The sequence below is a fragment of the Lithobates pipiens genome, unplaced genomic scaffold (assembly GCF_037356315.1).
Source record: "Lithobates pipiens isolate NorthernLeopardFrog02 unplaced genomic scaffold, aLitPip1_a1.2 Scaffold_8, whole genome shotgun sequence".
Taxonomy (NCBI): Eukaryota; Metazoa; Chordata; class Amphibia; order Anura; family Ranidae; genus Lithobates; species Lithobates pipiens.
Genome location: NW_027507903.1, coordinates 598,747,421 through 598,769,520, shown reverse-complemented (window position 1 = coordinate 598,769,520; position 22,100 = coordinate 598,747,421). Strand labels below are relative to the sequence as shown.

The 22,100-nt window shown below is 41.9% G+C and overlaps 1 protein-coding gene across 8 annotated transcripts in view; it reads right to left on the bottom strand.

Moving 5' to 3' along the window:
• Positions 1-13,037, bottom strand: part of LOC143961269 (uncharacterized) — a 217,974-nt gene extending 204,937 nt beyond the window's left edge. For all 8 annotated transcript variants that reach the window (XM_077470512.1, XM_077470513.1, XM_077470518.1 and 5 more), the window contains exon 1: positions 12,895-13,037. In XM_077470512.1, the coding sequence (XP_077326638.1) occupies positions 12,895-12,949 (55 nt within the window). In that variant the 5' untranslated portion in view covers positions 12,950-13,037. The remainder of the gene's footprint in view (positions 1-12,894) is intronic.
• Between the last annotated feature and the right edge of the window lie 9,063 nt (positions 13,038-22,100).

The following is a 22,100-nucleotide window of genomic DNA, read 5'->3' as shown; positions in this document are numbered from 1 at the left end:
CTAGTCCCTCATATTGGAATATTGTTCAACAGCTTTGTATCAGCAGCCAATTTACCTGAAGAAATGTTACAGGCCATTATTGTTACTCTGTCAAAGCCAGGGAAGAAGCCGGACACCCCAAAAAATTTTAGACCTATCTCCGTGTTGAACACAGACCTCAAAACTGATGCTAAAATCTTGGCCAATAGACTAGCTAAAATAACTCCATCACTAGTGAAAGCTGACCAGGTGGGCTTTGTCAAGGGAAGACAAGCCCCCGATGGCACCGGAAGATTATTTAATCTTCTCCAAATAGTAGAAACAAGGAATACACCCACTGTAATTTTGGCATTGGACGCTGAAAAAAACTTTTGACAGGGTACACTGGGGCTACCTCACTGCGATTCTCCAGAAGTTTGGCCTTCATGGACCCATACTCTCAGCAATCTCAGCTTCATATACTAAACCCTCAGCCACAGTCTTCACGTCCAATGCCATCTCTAAAAAAAATTATATTACAAATGGAACTCGCCAGGTCTGTCCCTTATCACCGATCATATTCACTCTGATGATGGAACCCCTGGCGAAGGCCATCAGAAATGACAGTACAATTTCCGGAATTACTGGCCCAGGTCACACCCATAAGATAGGCCTTTTTGCAGATGACGTGATTCTCACACTCACTAACCTGGCTTCTTCCCTGACTAAAGTATATTCTTTTTTGCTAAAATAAAATGCAGTGTCCTACTACAAACTCAAAATTACTAAATTGTGTATTTTCCCTGTAAGGCTGGGTTCACACCACAGCGATGCGGGAACGCCGCGAATCCGCGGCGTTTTCCCGCATCGCATTACTCCCGCCGGCAGTTCACACTGCCCTATGCGGACGGCTGGGAGTGTCAATGATATGTTAATGACACCCCCAGATCCGTCCGCATATCGCAGTGCGATCTGCCGACTCGCACAGGAATCGGATCGCAGTGTGAACCCAGCCTAATGTTACGTCATGAAATGCAGGTCGCACACGCAGGGCGCTCGCCTGCACCAGACCGCGTGCTACAGAAGTAGTATGCCATCCGCTTGCTGTGCGTTTCCCTTAGGCTGGGTTCACACTGCTGCGGGGGGAGATCCGGATGTGATTCGCACCGCACTGCAGTGCAAATCACATCCGATCTCCGTAGCGATGCGAGTTCAGCCATACAGATAGTATGGCTGAATTCGCATCGCTCCCCCAGCAAACTCGCACGGGACCCTTTTTTTGGTCCGCAACAGAATCGGATCGCATGGGGGTTCACACCATGCGATCCGATTCCTGTGCGAGTCGGCAGATCGCACTGCGATATGCGGACGGATCTGGGGGTGTCATTAACATATCATTGACACTCCCAGCCGTCCGCATAGGGCAGTGTGAACTGCCGGCGGGAGGTGTGCGATGCGGGAAAACGCCGCGGATTCGCGGCGTTCCCGCATCGCTGTGGTGTGAACCCGGCCTCAAAACGCACTGCAGTTGCGATTTGCAGCGGGGTGTTAGGCTGGGTTCACACCACAGCGATGCGGGAACGCCGCGAATCCGCAGCGTTTTCCCGCATCGCATTACTCCCGCCGGCAGTTCACACTGCCCTATGCGGACGGCTGGGAGTGTCAATGATATGTTAATGACACCCCCAGATCCGTCCGCATATCGCAGTGCGATCTGCCGACTCGCACAGGAATCGGATCGCATGGTGTGAACCCCCATGCGATCCGATTCTGTTGCGGACCAAAAAAAGGGTCCCGTGCGAGTTTGCTGCGGGAGCGATGCAAATTCAGCCATACTATCTGTATGGCTGAACTCGCATCGCTACGGAGATCGGATGTGATTTGCGGTGCGAATCACATCCGGATCTCCCCCCGCAGCAGTGTGAACCCAGCCTAATGTTACGTCATGAAATGCAGGTCGCACACGCAGGGCGCTCGCCTGCACCAGACCGCGTGCTACAGAAGTAGTATGCCATCCGCTTGCTGTGCGTTTCCCTTAGGCTGGGTTCACACTGCAGTGCAAATCACATCCGATCTCCGTAGCGATGCGAGTTCAGCCATACAGATAGTATGGCTGAATTCGCATCGCTCCCGCAGCAAACTCGCACGGGACCCTTTTTTTGGTCCGCAACAGAATCGGATCGCATGGGGGTTCACACCATGCGATCCGATTCCTGTGCGAGTCGGCAGATCGCACTGCGATATGCGGACGGATCTGGGGTAGTCATTAACATATCATTGACACTCCCAGCCGTCCGCATAGGGCAGTGTGAACTGCCGGCGGGAGGTGTGCGATGCGGGAAAACGCCGCGGATTCGCGGCGTTCCCGCATCGCTGTGGTGTGAACCCGGCCTAAATGTCTCTAAACGTCAAATAACCCAACTAAAACATAAATTCCTGTTTCAATGGACGTCTAAATCTATCCCCTATTTGGGAATTAAAATTACTCCTACATCCTTCACATGTGAAAAAAAAAACGACCAGCATTGTTGTAAACCATAAAAAAGGACTTGCACTATATCTCTACTTATGAAATTTCATGGTTAGGAAGAATAGCTCCATTAAAAATTGCCTCTCTTGCCCAAAATTATTTACTTTTTTAGAACTATTCCAATTAGTATTCCTGAAGCCTTCTTTGACACAACCAACAAACTCTTCAGACAGTATATTTGGAAGGGTAAAATGGCGAGAATATCATTCTCAGTTATACAGAGACACAGCTATAAAGGAGGAGCCGGCTTCCCTGTACTTCTTAGTTATTACATAGCAGCATTATTGGACCAGATGAAAGCTTGGTTTAAGCCAGAGTCTGATATACTTTGGGTGCAAATTGAGAAAGCAACATTGCATAATAGGGACCTACCTTCCCACCACATAGCCAAACTGCCAAATAGTCAAATAAAATGCCCTAACTTTTCATAGCAACCCTAACAGCTTGGGAAAAATATAATAGCCAGCTTGATCCCCACTCTAAAATGCGCCAAGAAAATCTACTGTACCTCTGCAGGTATATGAATATTTGATTCTTAACCTCAGAGTCCAACCATGGTTACAAGATAACATAATGACGTATAAAGAATTACTTTCCAAACAGCCAAGACTCACCTCTTATGCCTTAATTCAACTAAAACATTTCCATGCCACCCACCCAGATTCACACTATGAATTGCACAATGGTGTATAACAATACCTGAAGCCAAAATGCAATACTCCTAAAGGTTTATCATGGTTCTACTCCTTACTTCACAATAATAAGAATTTTGTAAAAACGACTAATATGGGGAAAAAAATAACTTGACTCTGTATACTCTTCCAAACAGTGGCAATCTGCCATCCAGTCTAGCTTCTGATATTCCCATTGTAGGAATCATTGGGATCAAACGCTCAAAACTCTTCATAGATCTTATCGCACCCCAACTAGACTATCTTTAATCTTTCCCTCTGAAAAAAATACCTGTTGGAGGCAATGTGGATCTAAAGGTAGTATTATTCACATACTTTGGGATTGCAAAAACATACGCAGCTTTTGGTATGCAATCTTCAAACTAATAACTAAAGTAAATGGATCAATTATTAATCCTTCTGCTCAATTAGCTCTTCTTATTCCATATCAACTTAGAAGTATTGTAACATCTATACTAATAGCGGCCCGAAAACTACCATAGCCCTTAACACTGAGGAAGTGATACGCAGCGTTAAAATACTTTGCCATACAAACAAATAACCTAAATTCCTTCAATAACCAATGGGCACCATGGACATCAAGATTTCTTGATATTGACTGACCCCATGAGTAAAAACCGCACCAATAGGTATATATATATACTTGTGTTTTCTGTCAACTTTTACAATTGTCACAGATAATGCAATGATAGTCTGCAAACCAAAGAGACAATGTGATTGAGTTGAAATCGCATTGCTAACCTGGAAATGTGCGTTCATGGGGAAACAACATCCACATTGTGTAGTAGGATGTATGTACCCTCTTACTAAAAGATATATGCTCAGGTAATGTTAATGTATACTTACTACTACTATCTCTTAGCATATGCAATGCTACTCTTGTACTTTATGTGCCAATGCTATATTCTAATAAAAAACAATTAAAAAAAAGGTAATGTGTGTAGATGTATGTTTTTTTGAGTGAATTAATAGTCACCGGCAGGCCTCTATGCCCAAATTATGGGGTATGGGAGTGTATAGATTTGCTACATCCCAGGTGACTAACATAGACCCTGATGGTATAACTACAGTATGTTACAAACTTTTTGTAAAAAATGTTGAGCATCTTGTATGTATGATTGTGTACTTTATATAAGGGATGTAAGACATTTCTCCAAAAATCTAGCAATCGTTGTGGTAATGGAATCTGTGCTAGAAACTATGGGATGTCCTGGTGGATTTAAAGGATTTTTATGTATTTTAGACAATATGTATGTAATAGGAGTGACGGGATGTTCATATATGCCGACGATGATTGATTCGCTCAAATAAATATACATCTACACACATTACCTTTTTGATACAATTATTATCGATCGTTTTGGAGAAAAACTTCTTTCTTTTTAAAGAAAAATAATATTTACAGCTCATCGGAGCTGCGATGGGCTCTAATTTTGCCCCCCCCCCCCCCCATACGCCAATGCATTCATGCACATGATAAAGAACGCTTTCATTTATCATTGCAATTTATTTATTCAAAACTGCACATGTTGGTATAGATTTATCGATGACGCCTTTGCGATCTGGTCGGGCAACTTAGAATCTTTAAATGTATTTAACATGTACCTTAATTCCCTAATCCCTGGCTTAAAATTCAACACGACAGTCAGTGACATTCAAATACCTTTTTGGACACCTTGTTATGCATTAATGAACAACACATAGTGATTTATATACAAAGCCTACAGATCATAACCAGCTATTATTGTACTCAAGTTTTCATCCATCTGGAAATTTCAAATTCATTCCTCATAGGCAATTGGTGTAGTAAAGAAACACTGGTCTATCCTGAATGATGGTTATCCGTCAGTACAGGAATTCCATTGTCCTCTTTTGTATTCTTACCGCTGAGGTTGGACGATATATGACAGATTGGTGAAATCTGATCAATATCATCCTCCCTCACCTCTTACAACTTTTTTGGGACCACGTAACTTTGGCTCATTTCCCTGTCTGTGTTGCATCCAATGCAACAGCATGATAAAAGGGAAATCTTTCTCCCAAACACATACAAGGTTTAATATTGACATTAAACATTATTACACTTGCCAATCATCTTAGCCCTTTTACACACGGTCGGAGATTCCGACGGAATGTGTCCTATCGGACCATTTTGTCGGATATTCCGACTGTGTGTGGTCTCCATCGGACTGTTTCCGTCGGAATATCCGACAGACCAACTTTTCCAACTTGCCGGTAAAATGCTCCGATCGGACATACTCCGATCATGTGTAGCCTACTCTGACGGACAAAGTGCCACGCATGCTCAGATCAAATTCCTAGACCAAAGCTATTGGCTACTAGCCTGAACATAGTCCCATCGTAACAAAATAACGTCATCACGTTATGTACAATCGGATTTTCCGACAACTTAGTCCGACAGTGTGTATGCAACATCACTTCCAGACGTCTTCCGGAATTAATCCGTTGGAATTACTCCAACGGATTTGGTTGTCGGAATCTCCGACCGTGTGTACAGGGGCTTATACTGTATATATAATAAAGTGTCTATGTGGGTTATTATATGTGGGAGAAACCACCCAAATAGTTAAAGATAGGATTGCTAGACACAAGTATTCCATCAGGGATAAATTAGACAAATTACCCTTAGCCCAACATTTCATAGAGAAAGGACATACTGTTTCTCAATTAAGATTTATGGTTATAGATCGTATATATAAGAACAGACATTTGGGCAATAGGGAATGAACCCTTAGAAAGCTAGAGGTTCAATGGATACACCATTTAAATACATTATTGACTCATGGATTGAATTCTGATTTTGATCTATGTTTACATCTTTGACTTATTCTTTATTTTTATTTTTTATTTTACCCCAAAAAACAGTGATGTCTTTTTATTTTTATTTTCATAGCCAGTTATATACATGTATTCACTATATGTGTTTTGTTCTTCCTTAGCGCATACCGAATGTAATAAGAAAAGTGATAGCCTCTGATGACCCATGATTCCATATATGTCTACATGTTTTTTTATTTGTTGATTATCTTTATTAGTACTAAATGACTTATTAATTGATTGATCCCATATGAGATAGGAGTGTATAAATACGCTGGTAAATATCATTATTGTATTTGTCTTGCTCAGTGCAGTCAGTGTACAGTATATAATACAGTGCATTGAAGTGGTTAAGGGGAACCCTATGACAGAATTAATAAACAAAATCTCATAGGTCCAAAATACTAGGCGGTCACTACATTGGTGGTCAGTGTAAATCTCTCCTTACACTGGTGGTTACTGTGAATGCTCGTATTACATTAGTGGTCAGTGTAAATCCTCATTACATTAGGGGCCAGTGTATAAACTTCTCTTTATATTAGTAATCAATAAAAAAGATCCAAACTTGCAATTGTGGTCAGTTTTGAATCCTCCCTTACATTGGTGGTCCATGTAGAAGCCCCCTTTAAATTGGTGGTGAGCGTAAATTCCCCCTTACATTGGTGACCAGTGTAGAAATCCCCTTTTATTGGTTGTTGATGTCAAATCCCCCATTACATTGGTTTTCAGTATAAATTCTTACACATTGGTGGTGAGTGCAGAATTGCCCTTATACTGGTAGTCAGTGTAAATTCCCATTTACTTTGGTGGGCAAGGAAATGTTTGCCCAGGGTCCAATCAATATTAAAGACAGCCCTGGGTATCGGGTACATACAGACAGACAGTTTTTGACAATTCCTTTATTAAAAAAAAAAAAATCATGTCGCCTGACGGACCCGGAAATAGAAAAAAAAAGCTCTGCCTCGATGGGAGGCCTCCTGGCAACTGCTGTCTCTTGGCTGTGACAGCTGTTATATAGCCAACACCCATTGAACCGAGTGACACATCCCCTTCTGATGTCATGTGACATCAGAGGGGGCGTGGTCATCCATTTTTTTTAGTTTTTTCATTTTTTTTTCTCTATTTTTTGGGTCCGTCCGGTGGCGTGATTGATGATGGATGTACATTACAGGACTCTTTTTTTTTTAAATAAAGGATTTGTCAAAATTCTCTATTGTGGTTTTTACTTTTTTTGACACTTTTTGGTGAATAGGTAGGGGTACAATGTACCCGATACCCATTAACATGGGGGGGACCGAGATCTGGGGGCCCCCTTGTTAAAGGGGGCTTCCAAATTCTGATAAGCCCCCATCCACAGATCCCAACAACCAATGGCCAGGGTTGTCAGGAAGAGGCTCTTGTCCCCATCAACATGGGGACAAAGTGCTTTGGGGGACCCCAAAGCACCCTCCCCATGTTGAGGGCATGTGGCCTGGTATGGTTCAGGAGGCTCGCTCGCCCCCCCCATCCTGTCCTGCAGACTGCATGCTTGGATAAGGGTCTGGTATGGATTTTGGTGGGGAACCCACGCTAATTAGACATGTGCAAAAGGAAAAAAATTGTTTAGTTTTGTTTAGATTTCATTTGTTAATTAATTAATTTTGTTTAGTTATATTCGTTAAATTCTTTAAATTCGTTTTCGTATTTCGTTTAGTTTTCTGCTGAATTAGAAAAATTGGTCACATTCAAAAATATTTCAACCAAATTCAAAAATATTTCTACCGAATTTGAAATGATTTCAACATGATTCAAAATTATTTCAACCGCATTCGAAACTATTTCAAACGGATTTGAAAAAAATATTTTGTGACCCGAATTTAGGGCCATGTATCTCAGGGTCACTTGGTGCTAGAAACCCCAAGTTTGGCTAAGTTGTAGTGCTAGTTCTATTGTGTTTGCATACTAAATTTGGTGTTTCTAGCTATAAGTGACCCCGAGATATGTGGCCCCAAATTCGGGTCACAAAATGTCATTCTTTGCTGCAGAAAAGTACTTTCATATTGCCCATATCTGGGGTCGCTTGGTGGTAGGTGACGTGGCAAGTGGACAATCCACAACTTGGTCACATGACAATCGTGGCCGGTCACATGGCACTCGTGTTAAGTCACGTGGCACTCGTGGCCGGTCACATGGCACTCGTGTCAGGTCACGTGGCACTCGTGTCAGGCCACATGGCACCCGTGTCAGGTCACGTGGCACTCATGGCCAGCCACGTGGCACTAGTGGCAGGTGTCGTGGCAAGTGGACAATACACAACTTGTGGCAGGTGACGTGGCAAGTGGTCAATACACAATTTGTGGCAGATGACGTGGCAAGTGGACACATACAATACACAACTTTTGGCAAGTGGACAATGACATACAGCATATGCCCTTGCCTTGCGATTGACATCCATGACTTCTTCAATCAGGCATGCTGACAACTTCATTGATACCATAAATATAAATGAAATAAGATGTGTGTGGTTTTTTTTTTTTTGCACTGGTACACTGCAAGTATGAAAAGTTGATGTGACAGATATATATAAGTAAGTATAAGTAACTAACCATCTTCCAAAATTTCTAATTCAAATCGAAAAGATTAGAAAAGAATAGAAAAAAAATAATAGAATAAAATAGAAAGAATAAACAACCATCTTCTGAAATTCAAATTTGAATAGAATAAATTTGAATTTCGAATAGTATGAATTTAAATTTTTAAATGAATTAATTTTAAATTTGGATAGAAAAGATTATAATAAAATAGAAAATAGACCAGAAAAACGATATAACAGAACAGAATAGAATATATTATATTTTATTCTGTTCTGTTCTATTGTTTTTCTAGTCTATTCTTTTATATTCGATTAAAATCTTTTCTATTAAAATCGAAATCATTATATACTAAATTCGAATTATAATCTTTTCTATCCAAATTTAAAATTAATTAATTAAAAATGTTGAATTCATACTATTCGAAATTCAAATGTATTCTATTTGAAATTTGAATTTCAGAAGATGGTTGTATATTCTTTCTATTTTATTCTATTAAATTATATTTTTTTCTAATCTTTTCTATTTGAGTTATACATTTTGGAAGATGGTTAATTACTTATATACATCTGTCACATCAACTTCTCGTACTTGCAGTGTACAGTGCAAAAAAACACACACATCTTATTTCATTTATATTACTTTTCTGCAGAAGAGAATGACATTTTGTGACCCGACTTTGGGGCCACGTATCTCGGGGCCACTTATAGCTAGCAACCCCAAATTTGGATATGATGTAGTGCTAATTCCCCCCATGTTTTTATATGTGTGCCAAGACACATCACTGTTTGTTGTTGGGAGATACAAGCAGAGAGCCAGAAGAGATCAAAGGCATTATGCATGGGTCACACCAACTGTGAAAATGCATGCACATGGAGGCAAAATGTTAACAGAGTCTATGCCCCACAATTTCAACCAATCCATAAATAATTCTGGTTCAGGTGATTTGTTTAGATCATGAACCTGTTTGTGTTAATTACAGCCACCAATCAGATTCAAACTTTCAAAGAACTATTGAAATTTGAATTCTGAATATTGCAATCAGATTGTGGTAAATGGGGCCCCGCAGCCCATTCTTATTAATGGGGAGTCTCAAATGAGGTTTATCATGTTTACTTGCACACAGAGGTGTAAGGAAATTAGGGTTTACAGTTCTTTCTCAAAAACAAATGTCCTCTGATTTTAATGAGAACATAATCAATGTTATTTGTGGACTCATCTACCTTACCAACTGCTCAGTGTTCACAGCTCAGCCAATCTCTCCACTGATCTCCTGATCACCCAACAAATTCAAAATATTAACAAGGACTTACAAAGACATCCACAACTTTGCCCCCAAGCTACATCACTAACATCACCTCCTCCCATGCTCTCCTCTAGGACTTCTCCAGAGACTCTTCCAACTTCTGGAGTTTTTTACACCAACCTGTCCAGTTACTGTATCTCCTAATCTATCCACCTTTAGATGATCCTTTAAACCGCATCTCTTTAGGAAAGCCTATCTTATCTATATATAACAACTGCATTTTACTATTCATCCCCCCACAGTTTTGCATCACTTGTCCTTGCTCATTCGATTTTAGGTTCTCATAAGCATGGCCTTCCTAACCCGCTTGTCTTGAATTGAATTGCATTTTCGCTGTACTGTTTACCTTTGTTTTGTAAAGCACTATGTAATCTGTTGGCACTATACAAATCCTATATAACTATAATAATGTTTTTTTATAATATATTAAACGGTTGTGGGAAAATCATAATCATAATTTGCTACACAAAGAAAATAAATACTTTGCTGCCATTTCAATCCAGAATGTGAATATGTAAAATGTTTTCTAGTAACATAAAGTAAATGAGTTTAGTGTTTTACTGTGTGCTTTTATCATTGTGGAAGGATAAGAAACTATAAAATTCTTCCAATCAAGTAGTTCATAACTGAAGAAGAGCATTCTAAAGCCAATAGGTAAGCTCATTCTCACCGCTACCACTCCACATGATAGCAAATGCCAGGCAAGAGAAGAATACCTTGAATTTGAGAGGACAGCTAACAATAATACAATGCACGGACTGAGCCACCAAGGAATATATTAAACAGATCAATAAATCCACAACTGATCAAAAAGCATCTTCTTTATCCACTTAGGACATGTTTAGGGTTTTATACACATTGATTTAATGGGGAAGTTCAACTTAAAAGTAATACTTCTGTATTGGGTAGACAGCAACCATTGTAGTCATTTCTAGTTTCTCATAATTAGCCAGGATTCTAGAAGAAGATATATACTCATTTAAGTTCCTGCATCTGCTTCCATGTAATGTGGAAAAATATTCCTGATACTGCAGAAGGTATAGTCCCATCCTTCCTGTGAGATTCTTCATTGTGTAGCATAAATGGAAAATCCAACAAAAAGAGAGCACTTTTTTTTCGATCACTGGACTTGAATCTTGGAATTTAGACTTCTCACTACCGGAGCACTTTGAAATAATATGAAGCTAGTCTAATTTAACCTTCTGGTATCTACTGTGATACAAGGTAGCCTGGGAAAAGCAATGTGTTCTTTTATTTTGAAAAGCAAACAAAAATAGCTTTCTTCGGCAAAGCAATCAAGCAGTCCAAAATTATGATACCACAAAACTAGGCACTAGGCTCAAGGTTCCTCCTTGATAAGGGTGCAGAACAGGCCACATGGGTTCAGCAACCACCTTCTCGGTTTGCCAGAGGGCTCACCCTTGCTCACCGCTTCGTAGCCTCTCCACTCTACCCCAATGACACAGGTGCTGATTCCTTTCTGTTCCCTTTCAAGACTCCGTTGACTTTGGCTTCTTTTTGAACCTCTGAAATTCCAGTTCCCTAAAAACAAATTATCAACTCAGAGAGTATTGGAAGTCAGTCCTCTCTAGCCTGACTATCCCAGAACACCTCACCTTGCATGGACGAGTACTCAGAGAGGTCTCCAAAACTGTCAACCTTAAAGGGATCACAACTCAAATATTGGTGAGATAAACCTGCCATCCAGGACACATTTTTGGTGTCCTGTACACTATCTAATCCTGAATATCCATTTTTTGGTACAGCTTACCAATCCTGACATGTAGTTTATTTTATAAACCTTTTTTTTATAACAGGTTATAAGGCCAGTGACACACTTTCTGTCTTAAGCCCCATACACACTATCAGATTTTCTGATGATTTTTTCCTTCAGATTTACCAAAACCATATAATATGAGGTCAAACCTTAGGAGTTTCAATTTGTATGCAATCAGGCAGGCCCTTCTACTACATGGTTTTGGTAAATCTGAAGGAAAAAATCAGCAGAAAATCTGATCGTGTGTATGGGGCTTTAGGGTGTCTCAACTCTGGATAGAAGAGCAACAGAGACACTTTTAGAAAGCAGCATTGCAAGAATAGCGTTTGATGGGCTAAAAGATGTAGATGGGCTAATAGATGTAGATTGATTTTACATAAGTGACTTAAAAAATTAAAGCCAGGCTCCAGATAACAGTTTTAAGTATCTACAGCCACTATTTGGTCTGTTAAAGAAAGTTGAAAAATAACAGACTCAGTCAAAATAAATGGGACAAAAAGGCCTTACAAAGTAGCAGCCATCACATTCAATAATTATTAAGTTGCAAAATACATTTTTGGGTTTATTACTGCTTTAAACCTAAGTGTGGCAGTAGGTAAAGACTAATACATGTCCAATGTATCATGGAGCTTAAGGGTCTATAAGGATAAGCTGACCTGCCATAAGGGCTCTTGGCTAACTGGAAGCTGACTTCACTATTGAATATCAGGGTCTATCTGTGGTTATCAATATCCAAGCAAGGCTGCTGAAAGGTTCAATCCAAAGAGCACAATCCCTACTGAGACTGGCAATGTTCCCCAAATAACAAAACTGGCACACGGAATGCTAAGAGGATCAATTACTGGTCAAAGAACACTAGAAAAGACTGGTCTATAGCACAAGTTCACCACTGGTGTTGCAACAATGGCATAGACTTCTATAGACCTTGTAATAATTTGTCATATTTATCTGGACTTGTTTGAAAATGTTGAAGATATTTCATTACTCATCCAAATAGCTCCCTGAGGATCCTTTCTGGATGAGTAGCCAAAAGTCCTTAGCATGACTAACTACCAATAATTATACTGTAGCCTGAGGACCTTCACAGATAATCAAACAGAAAATCAGAATGCCATACTAGTTCCTACTAGGCAAACACCAGGTTCAACAACATTACATAAAGATGATTGTATTTCTGTTGGATTCTAGAATTGTTTGTCTAAGATACTAACAAAACTACTCACCAGAACTGAAAGAAAGAACTACCAGCACAAGGACTAGAACCGGCTGGGGCTCCATTGCTAAGGACCTTAAAATGTCTCCAACCCTTCTTTCTCCTTTTCTTAATATTATTACTGGAGAATTACTGTTGACCTTTCTTGCTCCTCCTGTGATCACAATGAGCCTGGATCCTATTACAAGGCATATATATGACATATAAAGGGCCATGTGATGTAATGGTATAAGTAGCAACAGATAATGGTATAATAAACAACCAATAGGCAATGGAGACACAAATGCAGGTTTATTGACTTGAAATAAAGATGCTATAAAAGTACTGTTACGCAGCTCTTAAACAGCAGTCGGCTTTGCTTGAGATAGGAGCTGTATTCTTGTAAAAATTCTGAGGACATTTTTTAGCTCTACTAAAATTTATAATGAAACTGAAGAAATAAATGTTCAATAAAAAGGATGATTTGTGACTTCACGGCTGAACTCCAACCTTACATTTAGTTATACACAGTTACTTTCCTTTACTGAAATTTCTTATTCTGATTTACCTGCACACTTCTCACAGTGTGGGTTAGAAGCTACAGCAACCCAAATAGTGCCCACCTAATTTCCTGTCTAATGTTCAGCATTATCTAGTCCATTCCTGCCTGGCCTGTCTCTGGCCCATCTCTTTCATTTGTTGGATTTTGGTTCATGGAGACTTAGCTTCACATAGTTACATTGTTAGTGTGGCTGAAAAAAGACACAAGACCATCCAGTTCAACCAATAGAAGAGGGAAAAGATATATTATACAGTTCTATATATAAAATCGTATACCCACAGTTGACCTAGAGGAAGGCGCCAATAAAGCATGATCCAAATTGCTCTACCAGGGCGAAAAAATCCTTCATAAACCCCCTAGGAGGCAATCGGATATTCCCTGGATCAACTCTGCCTATACATTTTAGTATCCAGTTATAAATGTTTATCTGGGAAATAACTCAGCCCTTTTTTAAAACAGTCTACTGAGCTGGCCCGATCCAGCTCTTGAGGAAGTTTATTCTACATTTTCACAGCTCTTACTGTGAAGAAGCCTTTCCATATTTTAAGATTCAATCTATGTGATGACCTTAAAGTGAATAACTCAACACTAAGTTCACTATATTGACCACTTATGTATTAATACATGTTGATCATATCCCTCTTAATCTCCTCTTCTCAAGAGAGAATAAATTCAGTTCCTCTAATCTTTCCTCATAGCTGAGCTCCTCCAAGCCTCTTATCAGTTTGGTTGCCCTTCTCTGCACTTTCTCCAGTTCCCCGATATCCTTTTTGTGAACTGGAGCCCAAAACTGAACTGCATATTTCAGATGAGGTCTTACTAATGATTGGTACGGGTCAAAATGATCTCTCACTCTGCAGTCCATACCTCTCTTAACACAAAAAAAGGATTTCTCTCTCTCTTTGGAAACCACAGCTTGACATTGCATGTCATTATTAAAGTGGTTGTAAAGGCACAAGGTATGAAGGTAAAAAAAACTTTCTGTGTGCAGCATCCCCCCAATATTTACCCAAGCCCCTTTCGATCCAGCGATGTCCACGAGAGCCTTGCTTCCTTCTCTAGGGAGTCGCGCTCCTGTTTGGCTATTGGCAGCAGCGGGAACCAATGGTTCCCGCTGCTGTCAATAACTGCCAGTGAACCAATCAGGAGATGGAGAGGTGGGGCCAAGCCACGGCTCCATATGTGAATGGACACACAGAACAGTGGCTTTGGTCTGTGTGCCCCTATAGCAAGCTGCTTGCTGTGGGGAGAAACAACAGGAGGGAGGAGCCAGGAGCTTCAGCATCGGACGCAAGAAGAGGAGGATCTGGGCCACTTTGTGCAAAACCGCTGCACAGGGTAGGTAAGTAAAACCTGTTTATTGTTTTAATGAAAAAAAAAACACGAAAGCTTTACCTTAAGCTTATGATCTACAAAAACAGCCAGATCCTTCTCCACCACTGATTCCCACAGTTGTACTCCCCCTAGTTTGTATGATGCATGTATATTCTTAGCCTGCAAGTGCATAACTTTATATTTATCAACATTAAACATTCGCTACAGAGTTGCCCAATTAAACAGAGCATTGAGGTCAGATGTAAGTTGGAGACATCCTGTAAGGACATTATTCTACTGCATAACTTGGTTACATCTGTATAGACTGAAATTGTAACTTTAGTCACAGACCCAATATCATTTATAAAGATATTAAATAGTAAGGGTCCCAACACTGAACCTTGGGGTACACCACTAATAAACTTAGACCATTCAGAGTATGAATCATTAACCACTACTCTCTGAATTCTGTCGTTTAGCCAGTTTTCTATCCATTTACAAACTGATCTTTCCAAACCTGTAGACTTTACCTTACACATGAGCCGTGTACAAGTGCTTTTGCTAAATCTAAATATACTATGTCAACAGCCACCCCTCTGTCCAAAGTTTTACTTACTGCCTCATAAAAATAAAATTGGGTTTGTTTGACAACTTCTGTCTTTCATGAATCCATGCTGTCTGCTGTTTAACCACTTAAGCCCCGGACCAATTGTCAGCCCAAGGACCAGAGGTCTTTTTACAATTTCACACTGCACAGCTTTAACTGGTAATTGTGCGGTCATGCAATGTTGTACCCAAACGAAATTTGCGTCCTTTTCTTCCCACAAATAGAGCTTTCTTTTGATGGTATTTTATTGCCTCTGTGATTTAAAATTTTTACGATATAAAAGGAAAAAGACTGAAAATGTTGAAAAAAAAAGATATTTTCTACTTTTTGTTATAAGAAAAATCGAATAAACTCAATTTTAGTCATACATTTAGGCCAAAATGTATTCAGCCACTTGTCTTTAGTAAAAAAAATGTCAATAAGCGTATATATTTATTGGTTTGCGCAAAAGTTATAGCGTCTACAAACTAGAATACATTTTTTGGAAATTACAGTACACAGCATTTAATTTATGACTGCCTATCTCATTTCATTTCTCATTGCCCTGCTAAAATGGCAGGGCAGCACAACCCCTCCCCCCCAAATGACCCCATTTTGGACATTTTGGAAAGTAGACACCCTAAGGAAATTGCTGAGGAGCATGTTGAGCCCATTGAATTTTTTTTTTTTGTCCCAAGTGATTGAATAATGACAAAAAAAAAAAAGTTTACAAAAAGTTGTCGCTAAATGATATATTGCTCACACATGCCATAGTTATATGTGGAATTGCACCCCAAAATATATTCTGCTGCTTCTCCTGAGTATGAGGATACCACGTGTGTGGGACTTTTTGGGAGCCTAGCCGCGTACGGCACCCTGAAAACCAATCACTGCCTTCAGGATTTCTAAGGGTGCAAATTTTTTATTTCACTCCTCACTACCTATCACAGTTTCGAAGGCCATAAAATGACAAAATAACACAAACCCCCCCAAATGACCCCATTTTGGAAAGTAGACACCCCAAGCTATTTACTGAGAGGCATGTTGAGTCCATGAAATATTTTATATTTTGCCACAAGTTGCGGGAATATTACAAACTTTTTTTTTTGCACAAAGTTGTCACTAAATGATATATTGCTCACACATGCTATGGGCATAAGTGAAATTACACCCCAAAATAAATTCTGCTGCTTCTCCCGAGTACGGGGATACCACATGTGGGGGACTTTTTGGGAACCTAGCCAAGTACGGGACCCTGAAAACCAAGCACTGCCTTCAGGATTTAAATATAAAACGCTACCAAAAAAAAACTGTTAGCGATCGCAGGGACCAGGCCTGACTCTGCAAACGCTGCAGTTATGTGTTTAGTGTTTTGTAAGTGACAGTGATCGATCGATACTGCACTTGGGTGGGCTGGGCAGAGGGGCAAAACGCAGGTGCTAGCGGGTATCTGGGCTGATCCCGCCAACAATGCTTTTTTTGGAACCCTAAACTGCTGGGGACGCTAGTATAGATCTGATCAGATCAGATATTGATCTGTTCAGATTCTATACCACTACGGGAGGTTTATGCTTTGTGCATGGGTGTTAGCGGTACTGGCACTAACCTAGCACTGCCTGGGGAGACGCAGACCCTGACCCTAAAACTTAATTGATATCACCCGCCGGGTGAGCAGGGGGGGTTAAACCTTTATTGGGTAATAAATGGTGGGTGCCCTGATGCTATAAAAAGCAAACTAACTAACCAGAGTCACCCATAACACTTATACTGTGATCGCTGGTGAAAGGGTTAACTCTAGGGGCAATCAGGGGGTTAAAATCTTTATTAGGTAGTATATGGGGGTACCTAGCGCTATAAAAACCTGGCGGTGAACCTAAAAAATAACTAACTACCTAGCGGCACCAGTGACACTAATGCAGCGATCATAAAAACAATCGCTTAGTGACACTGGCAAAAGGGGGTGAAAGGGTTACCTGGGGGCAATCAGGGGGTTAAAACCTTTATTAGGTAGTATATGGGGGTCCCAGACGCTATATAAAAACCTGACGGGGAACCTAAATAACTAACTGGCTATCCAGCATCACCAGTGACACTTATACCATGATCGCTGGTGAAAGGGTTAACTCAAGGGGCAATCAGGGGGTTACAACCTTTATTGGGTAGTATATGGGGGTACCTAATGCTATAAAAACCTGGCGGTGAACCTAAAAAAGTAACTAGCTACCTAGCGGCACCAGTGACAAAACGATTGCTTAGTGACACTGGAAAAAGGGGGTGAAAGGGTTAACTAGGGGCAATCAGGGGGTTAAAACCTTTATTAGGTAGTATATGGGGGTCCCGGACGCTATATAAAAACCTTACGGGGAATCTAAATTACTAAATAACTAACTGGCTATCCAGCGTCACTTATACGGTGATTGCTGGTGAAAGGGTTAACTCTAGGGGCAATCAGGGGGTTAAAACCTTTATTGGGTAGTATATGGGGGTACCTAATGCTATAAAAACCTGGCGGTGAACCTAAAAAAATAACCAGCTACCTAGCGGCACCAGTGACACTAATGCAGCGATCAGAAAAATGATTGCTTAGTGACACTGGCAAAAGGAGGTGAAAAGGTTAACTCTAGGGGCAATCAGGGGGTTAAAACCTTTATTAGGGGGGTAGGGGGCTACCCTGGACCTAACACTAACTGCCCTGACAGTTTTTACTGTCACAACTGACACTAAATGCAGTGATCAGTAAATAAATGATCACTGCAATCAGTGACACTGTGACTGGGAGGGGGGGGGGGGCTGGGGGGATCGGGGGGTGATCGGGGGGGTGATCGGAGGGGGGGTTATTTGTGTGCCTATGTGTACCTACGTGTCAGTGAAGTGTTGGTGCACTTACTATCTCTGCTCTCCTCGCAGTCCGGTCAAAAAGACCGCCCCGAGGAGAGTGACATCACTTCCTCCCTGCCTGTGTTTACACTACACAGGCGGGGGAAGCTTCTCATTCACCAGGAGCGATCGACAGGGGATGGCCAGAAACCAACGGCCATCCTCTCATCCCGGATCCCTCCTGAATAGGGATGAGCCGAACACCCCCCGGTTCGGTTCGCACCAGAACTTGCGAACGACCCCCGCGTTCGGTACGAACGTTAGAACCCCATTGAAGTCTATGGGACTCGAACGTTCGAATTGGAAAGTGCTAATTTTAACGGCTAATATGCAAGATAGTGTCCTAAAAAGGGTTTGGCGACCTGCCTCCTGCCTCAGGGGACATGGGTCACTGCAAAAAAAAGTTTTAAAAACTACCGTTTTGGTGGGAGTACTGATTTTAATGACGATTAAAGTGAAAAAAAAAAGTGAAATATTCCTTTAAATATGGTGCCTGGTGGGTGTCTGTAGTATGCCTGTGAAGTGCCACGTGTTTCCCGTGTTTAGAACAGTCCCTGCACAAAATGACATTAAGCGGAAATAACACCATTTAAAACTGCTTGCGGTTTTAATGTTATATCTGGTTCCTGCAATATGGTTGAAAATCATTCAGAAAAATGGCATGGGTAGCCCTCCCTGCCCATTACCAGCCTATTTGGGTCTTGTACGCATATTAAGGGGAACCCTGTACCCATATTAAAAAAAGGAAATGCGTGTGGCCCCCAGGCCCTATATACTCAGAACAGCAGTATACAGGCGGTGCAAACAAGACTGGGACTGTGTAGGTTTGTTGTGTTAAGTTGAATCTGTTTGTAATTTTCAACTGGTACATTTTTAAAGTGTAGCTCCAGTCAAAAAAAATATTTTTAAGCTTTTTGGAAAACATAGGGAAGGGTTATCACCCCTGTATAATTTGTTTTGTCGTCCATCTTTTTTCATCTCACTTGCTGTTGTCTCCTTCCGTTTGCAAGTAGGAGATGTTTGTAAGTTGGATGTTTGAAAGTAGGGGCCTGCCCTATATGCTCTGCAGAAATGGCGGAACAAGGTGTTGGTTTTGCAACAACATTGTAAGCCCTCAAAGTGACTCTTGGTGGGCGCTGGAGCGCCCTGCTGTGAACGATTATATCAAGAATTGTAATTACATGCCATTGTTGAACAGTGGTAGAAAAATTGACCTTTGGTGGTTGTGGTGCTGGTGCCACAACACTATAAGTCCTCACAGTTACTCTGGGTGGGCACAGGAAGGGGCCCTCCTGTGAAATATGATATCAAGAATTGTAATTACATGTCCCTGTTAAACAGGGGCAGAAAAATTGGGCCTTAGGCACTGGTGCCATCACACTGCAACCTCTGCCATACACTATAGTTTTATTGCAGGAATTAGCCCTGCTGCAAAGCATTGCATCAAAAATTTTACTTAAACGCCCCTGTTAAACAGGGGCAGAAAAATTGGGCCTTAGGCACTGGTGCCATCACACTGCAACCTCTGCCATACACTCTAGTTTTATTGCAGGAATTAGCCCTGCTGCAAAGCATTGCATCAAAAATTTTACTTAAACGCCCCTGTTAAACAGGGGCAGAAAAATTGGGCCTTAGGCACTGGTGCCATCACACTGCAACCTCTGCCATATACTCTAGTTTTTTTGCAGGAATTAGCCCTGCTGCAAAGCATTGCATCAAAAATTTTACTTAAACGCCCCTGTTAAACAGGGGCAGAAAAATTGGGCCTTAGGCACTGGTGCCATCACACTGCAACCTCTGCCATACACTCTAGTTTTATTGCAGGAATTAGCCCTGCTGCAAAGCATTGCATCAAAAATTGTACTTAAACGCCCCTGTTAAACAGGGGCAGAAAAATTGGGCCTTAGGCACTGGTGCCATCACACTGCAACCTCTGCCATAGACTCTAGTTTTATTGCAGGAATTAGCCCTGCTGCAAAGCATTGCATCAAAAATTGTACTTAAACGCCCCTGTTAAACAGGGGCAGAAAAATTGGGCCTTAGGCACTGGTGCCATCACACTGCAACCTCTGCCATACACTCTAGTTTTATTGCAGGAATTAGCCCTGCTGCAAAGCATTGCATCAAAAATTGTACTTAAACGCCCCTGTTAAACAGGGGCAGAAAAATTGGGCCTTAGGCACTGGTGCCATCACACTGCAACCTCTGCCATACACTCTAGTTTTATTGCAGGAATTAGCCCTGCTGCAAAGCATTGCATCAAAAATTGTACTTAAACGCCCCTGTTAAACAGGGGCAGAAAAATTGGGCCTTAGGCACTGGTGCCATCACACTGCAACCTCTGCCATACACTCTAGTTTTTTTGCAGGAATTAGCCCTGCTGCAAAGCATTGCATCAAAAATTGTACTTAAACGCCCCTGTTAAACAGGGGCAGAAAAATTGGGCTGCTGGCATCACCCAGAACCAAAAATGTTCTTCCAACATATCAGCGGAGGAGGAAGAGGATAGACAATCAACATAACAGGACAGTCACTCAGCATCAGCATAGGCAGTCTTGAAGGGATGTGGTATTTCAAAAAAAATTATTCGGTTACATCAGCTTCAGGTGCTTGGTAGCTGTGGGTGATCCAAGACTGATTCATCTTGATGAAGGTCAGTCGATCAACTGATTCGGTGGACAGGCGCACCCTGTGATCGGTAACGAAGCCACCAGCAGCACTGAAGGTGCGTTCCGAAAGAACGCTGGATGCAGGACAGGCCAGTAGCTCAATTGCATACTGTGCAAGCTCTGGCCAGTGATCCATCCTCAAGACCCAGTAAGCCAGAGGATTTTCAGTGGGAAAGGTGTCCAAGTCTGACCTTGCCCCTAGGTATTCCTGCACCATGTAAATTAGACGCTGGCGATGGGTGCTGGAACCAATCATACCTTGGGGCTGCGGACTAAAAAATTGTCTGAAAGCATCAGTCAGACGGCCACCTTCTCCACCGCTCCTTCTGGCTGATGCCTCAGCAACACGTTGTCCAGGACCAGGAGTTTGTGACCTCCCAGTCTCTGGGAACGCGTTGCACAGAGCTTTCTGCAAGGCCTCCCGGAGATGTCTCATCCTCTGCTCCCTCTGCGATGGCAAGATAAGGTCGGCAACCTTACCCTTGTACCGTGGATCAAGGAGAGTGGCCAGCCAGTAATGGTCCCTCTCCTTGATCCAAAGAATACGAGGATCCTTCCGCAGGCTTTGCAGGATCAGGGAGGCCATGCAGCGTAGGTTAGCTGAGGCATTCGGTCCGGAGTCCTCTGGGTCACTAAGGACAACATGATCCGCAGCTACCTCCTCCCAGCCACGTACAAGTCCACGTGTTTCTTGGGACTGTAAATCATCCCTATAAGACTGCTGCTGCTGATGCTGAGTGCCAGCCTCCACCTCCATGCTGACGCAATCATCCTCCTCCTCCTCTTCCTCCTCCTCACCCTCTTCCTGTGTGATGGGTGGCACAGCAGGAACACTGTCTGGATAAAGGGGGCCTTGAGAGGCAAGGAAGTCCTCCTCTTCCTGCCTCTGTTCTGCCTCAAGTGCCCTGTCCATTATTCCACGCAGCGTATGCTCCAAGAGGTGGACAAGAGGTATAGTGTCACTGATGCATGCACTGTCACTGCTCACCATCCTTGTGGCCTCCTCAAACGGTGACAGGACAGTGCATGCATCCCTGATCATGCCCCACTGGCGTGGTGAGAAAAAACCAAGCTCTCCTGACCCTGTCCTGGTGCCGTAGTCGCACAGGTACTCATTGATGGCCCTCTGCTGCGTGTGCAGCCGCTGCAGCATGGCCAATGTTGAGTTCCATCTGGTGGGCATGTCACATATAAGGCGGTTCTTGGGCAGGTTCAACTCCTTTTGGAGC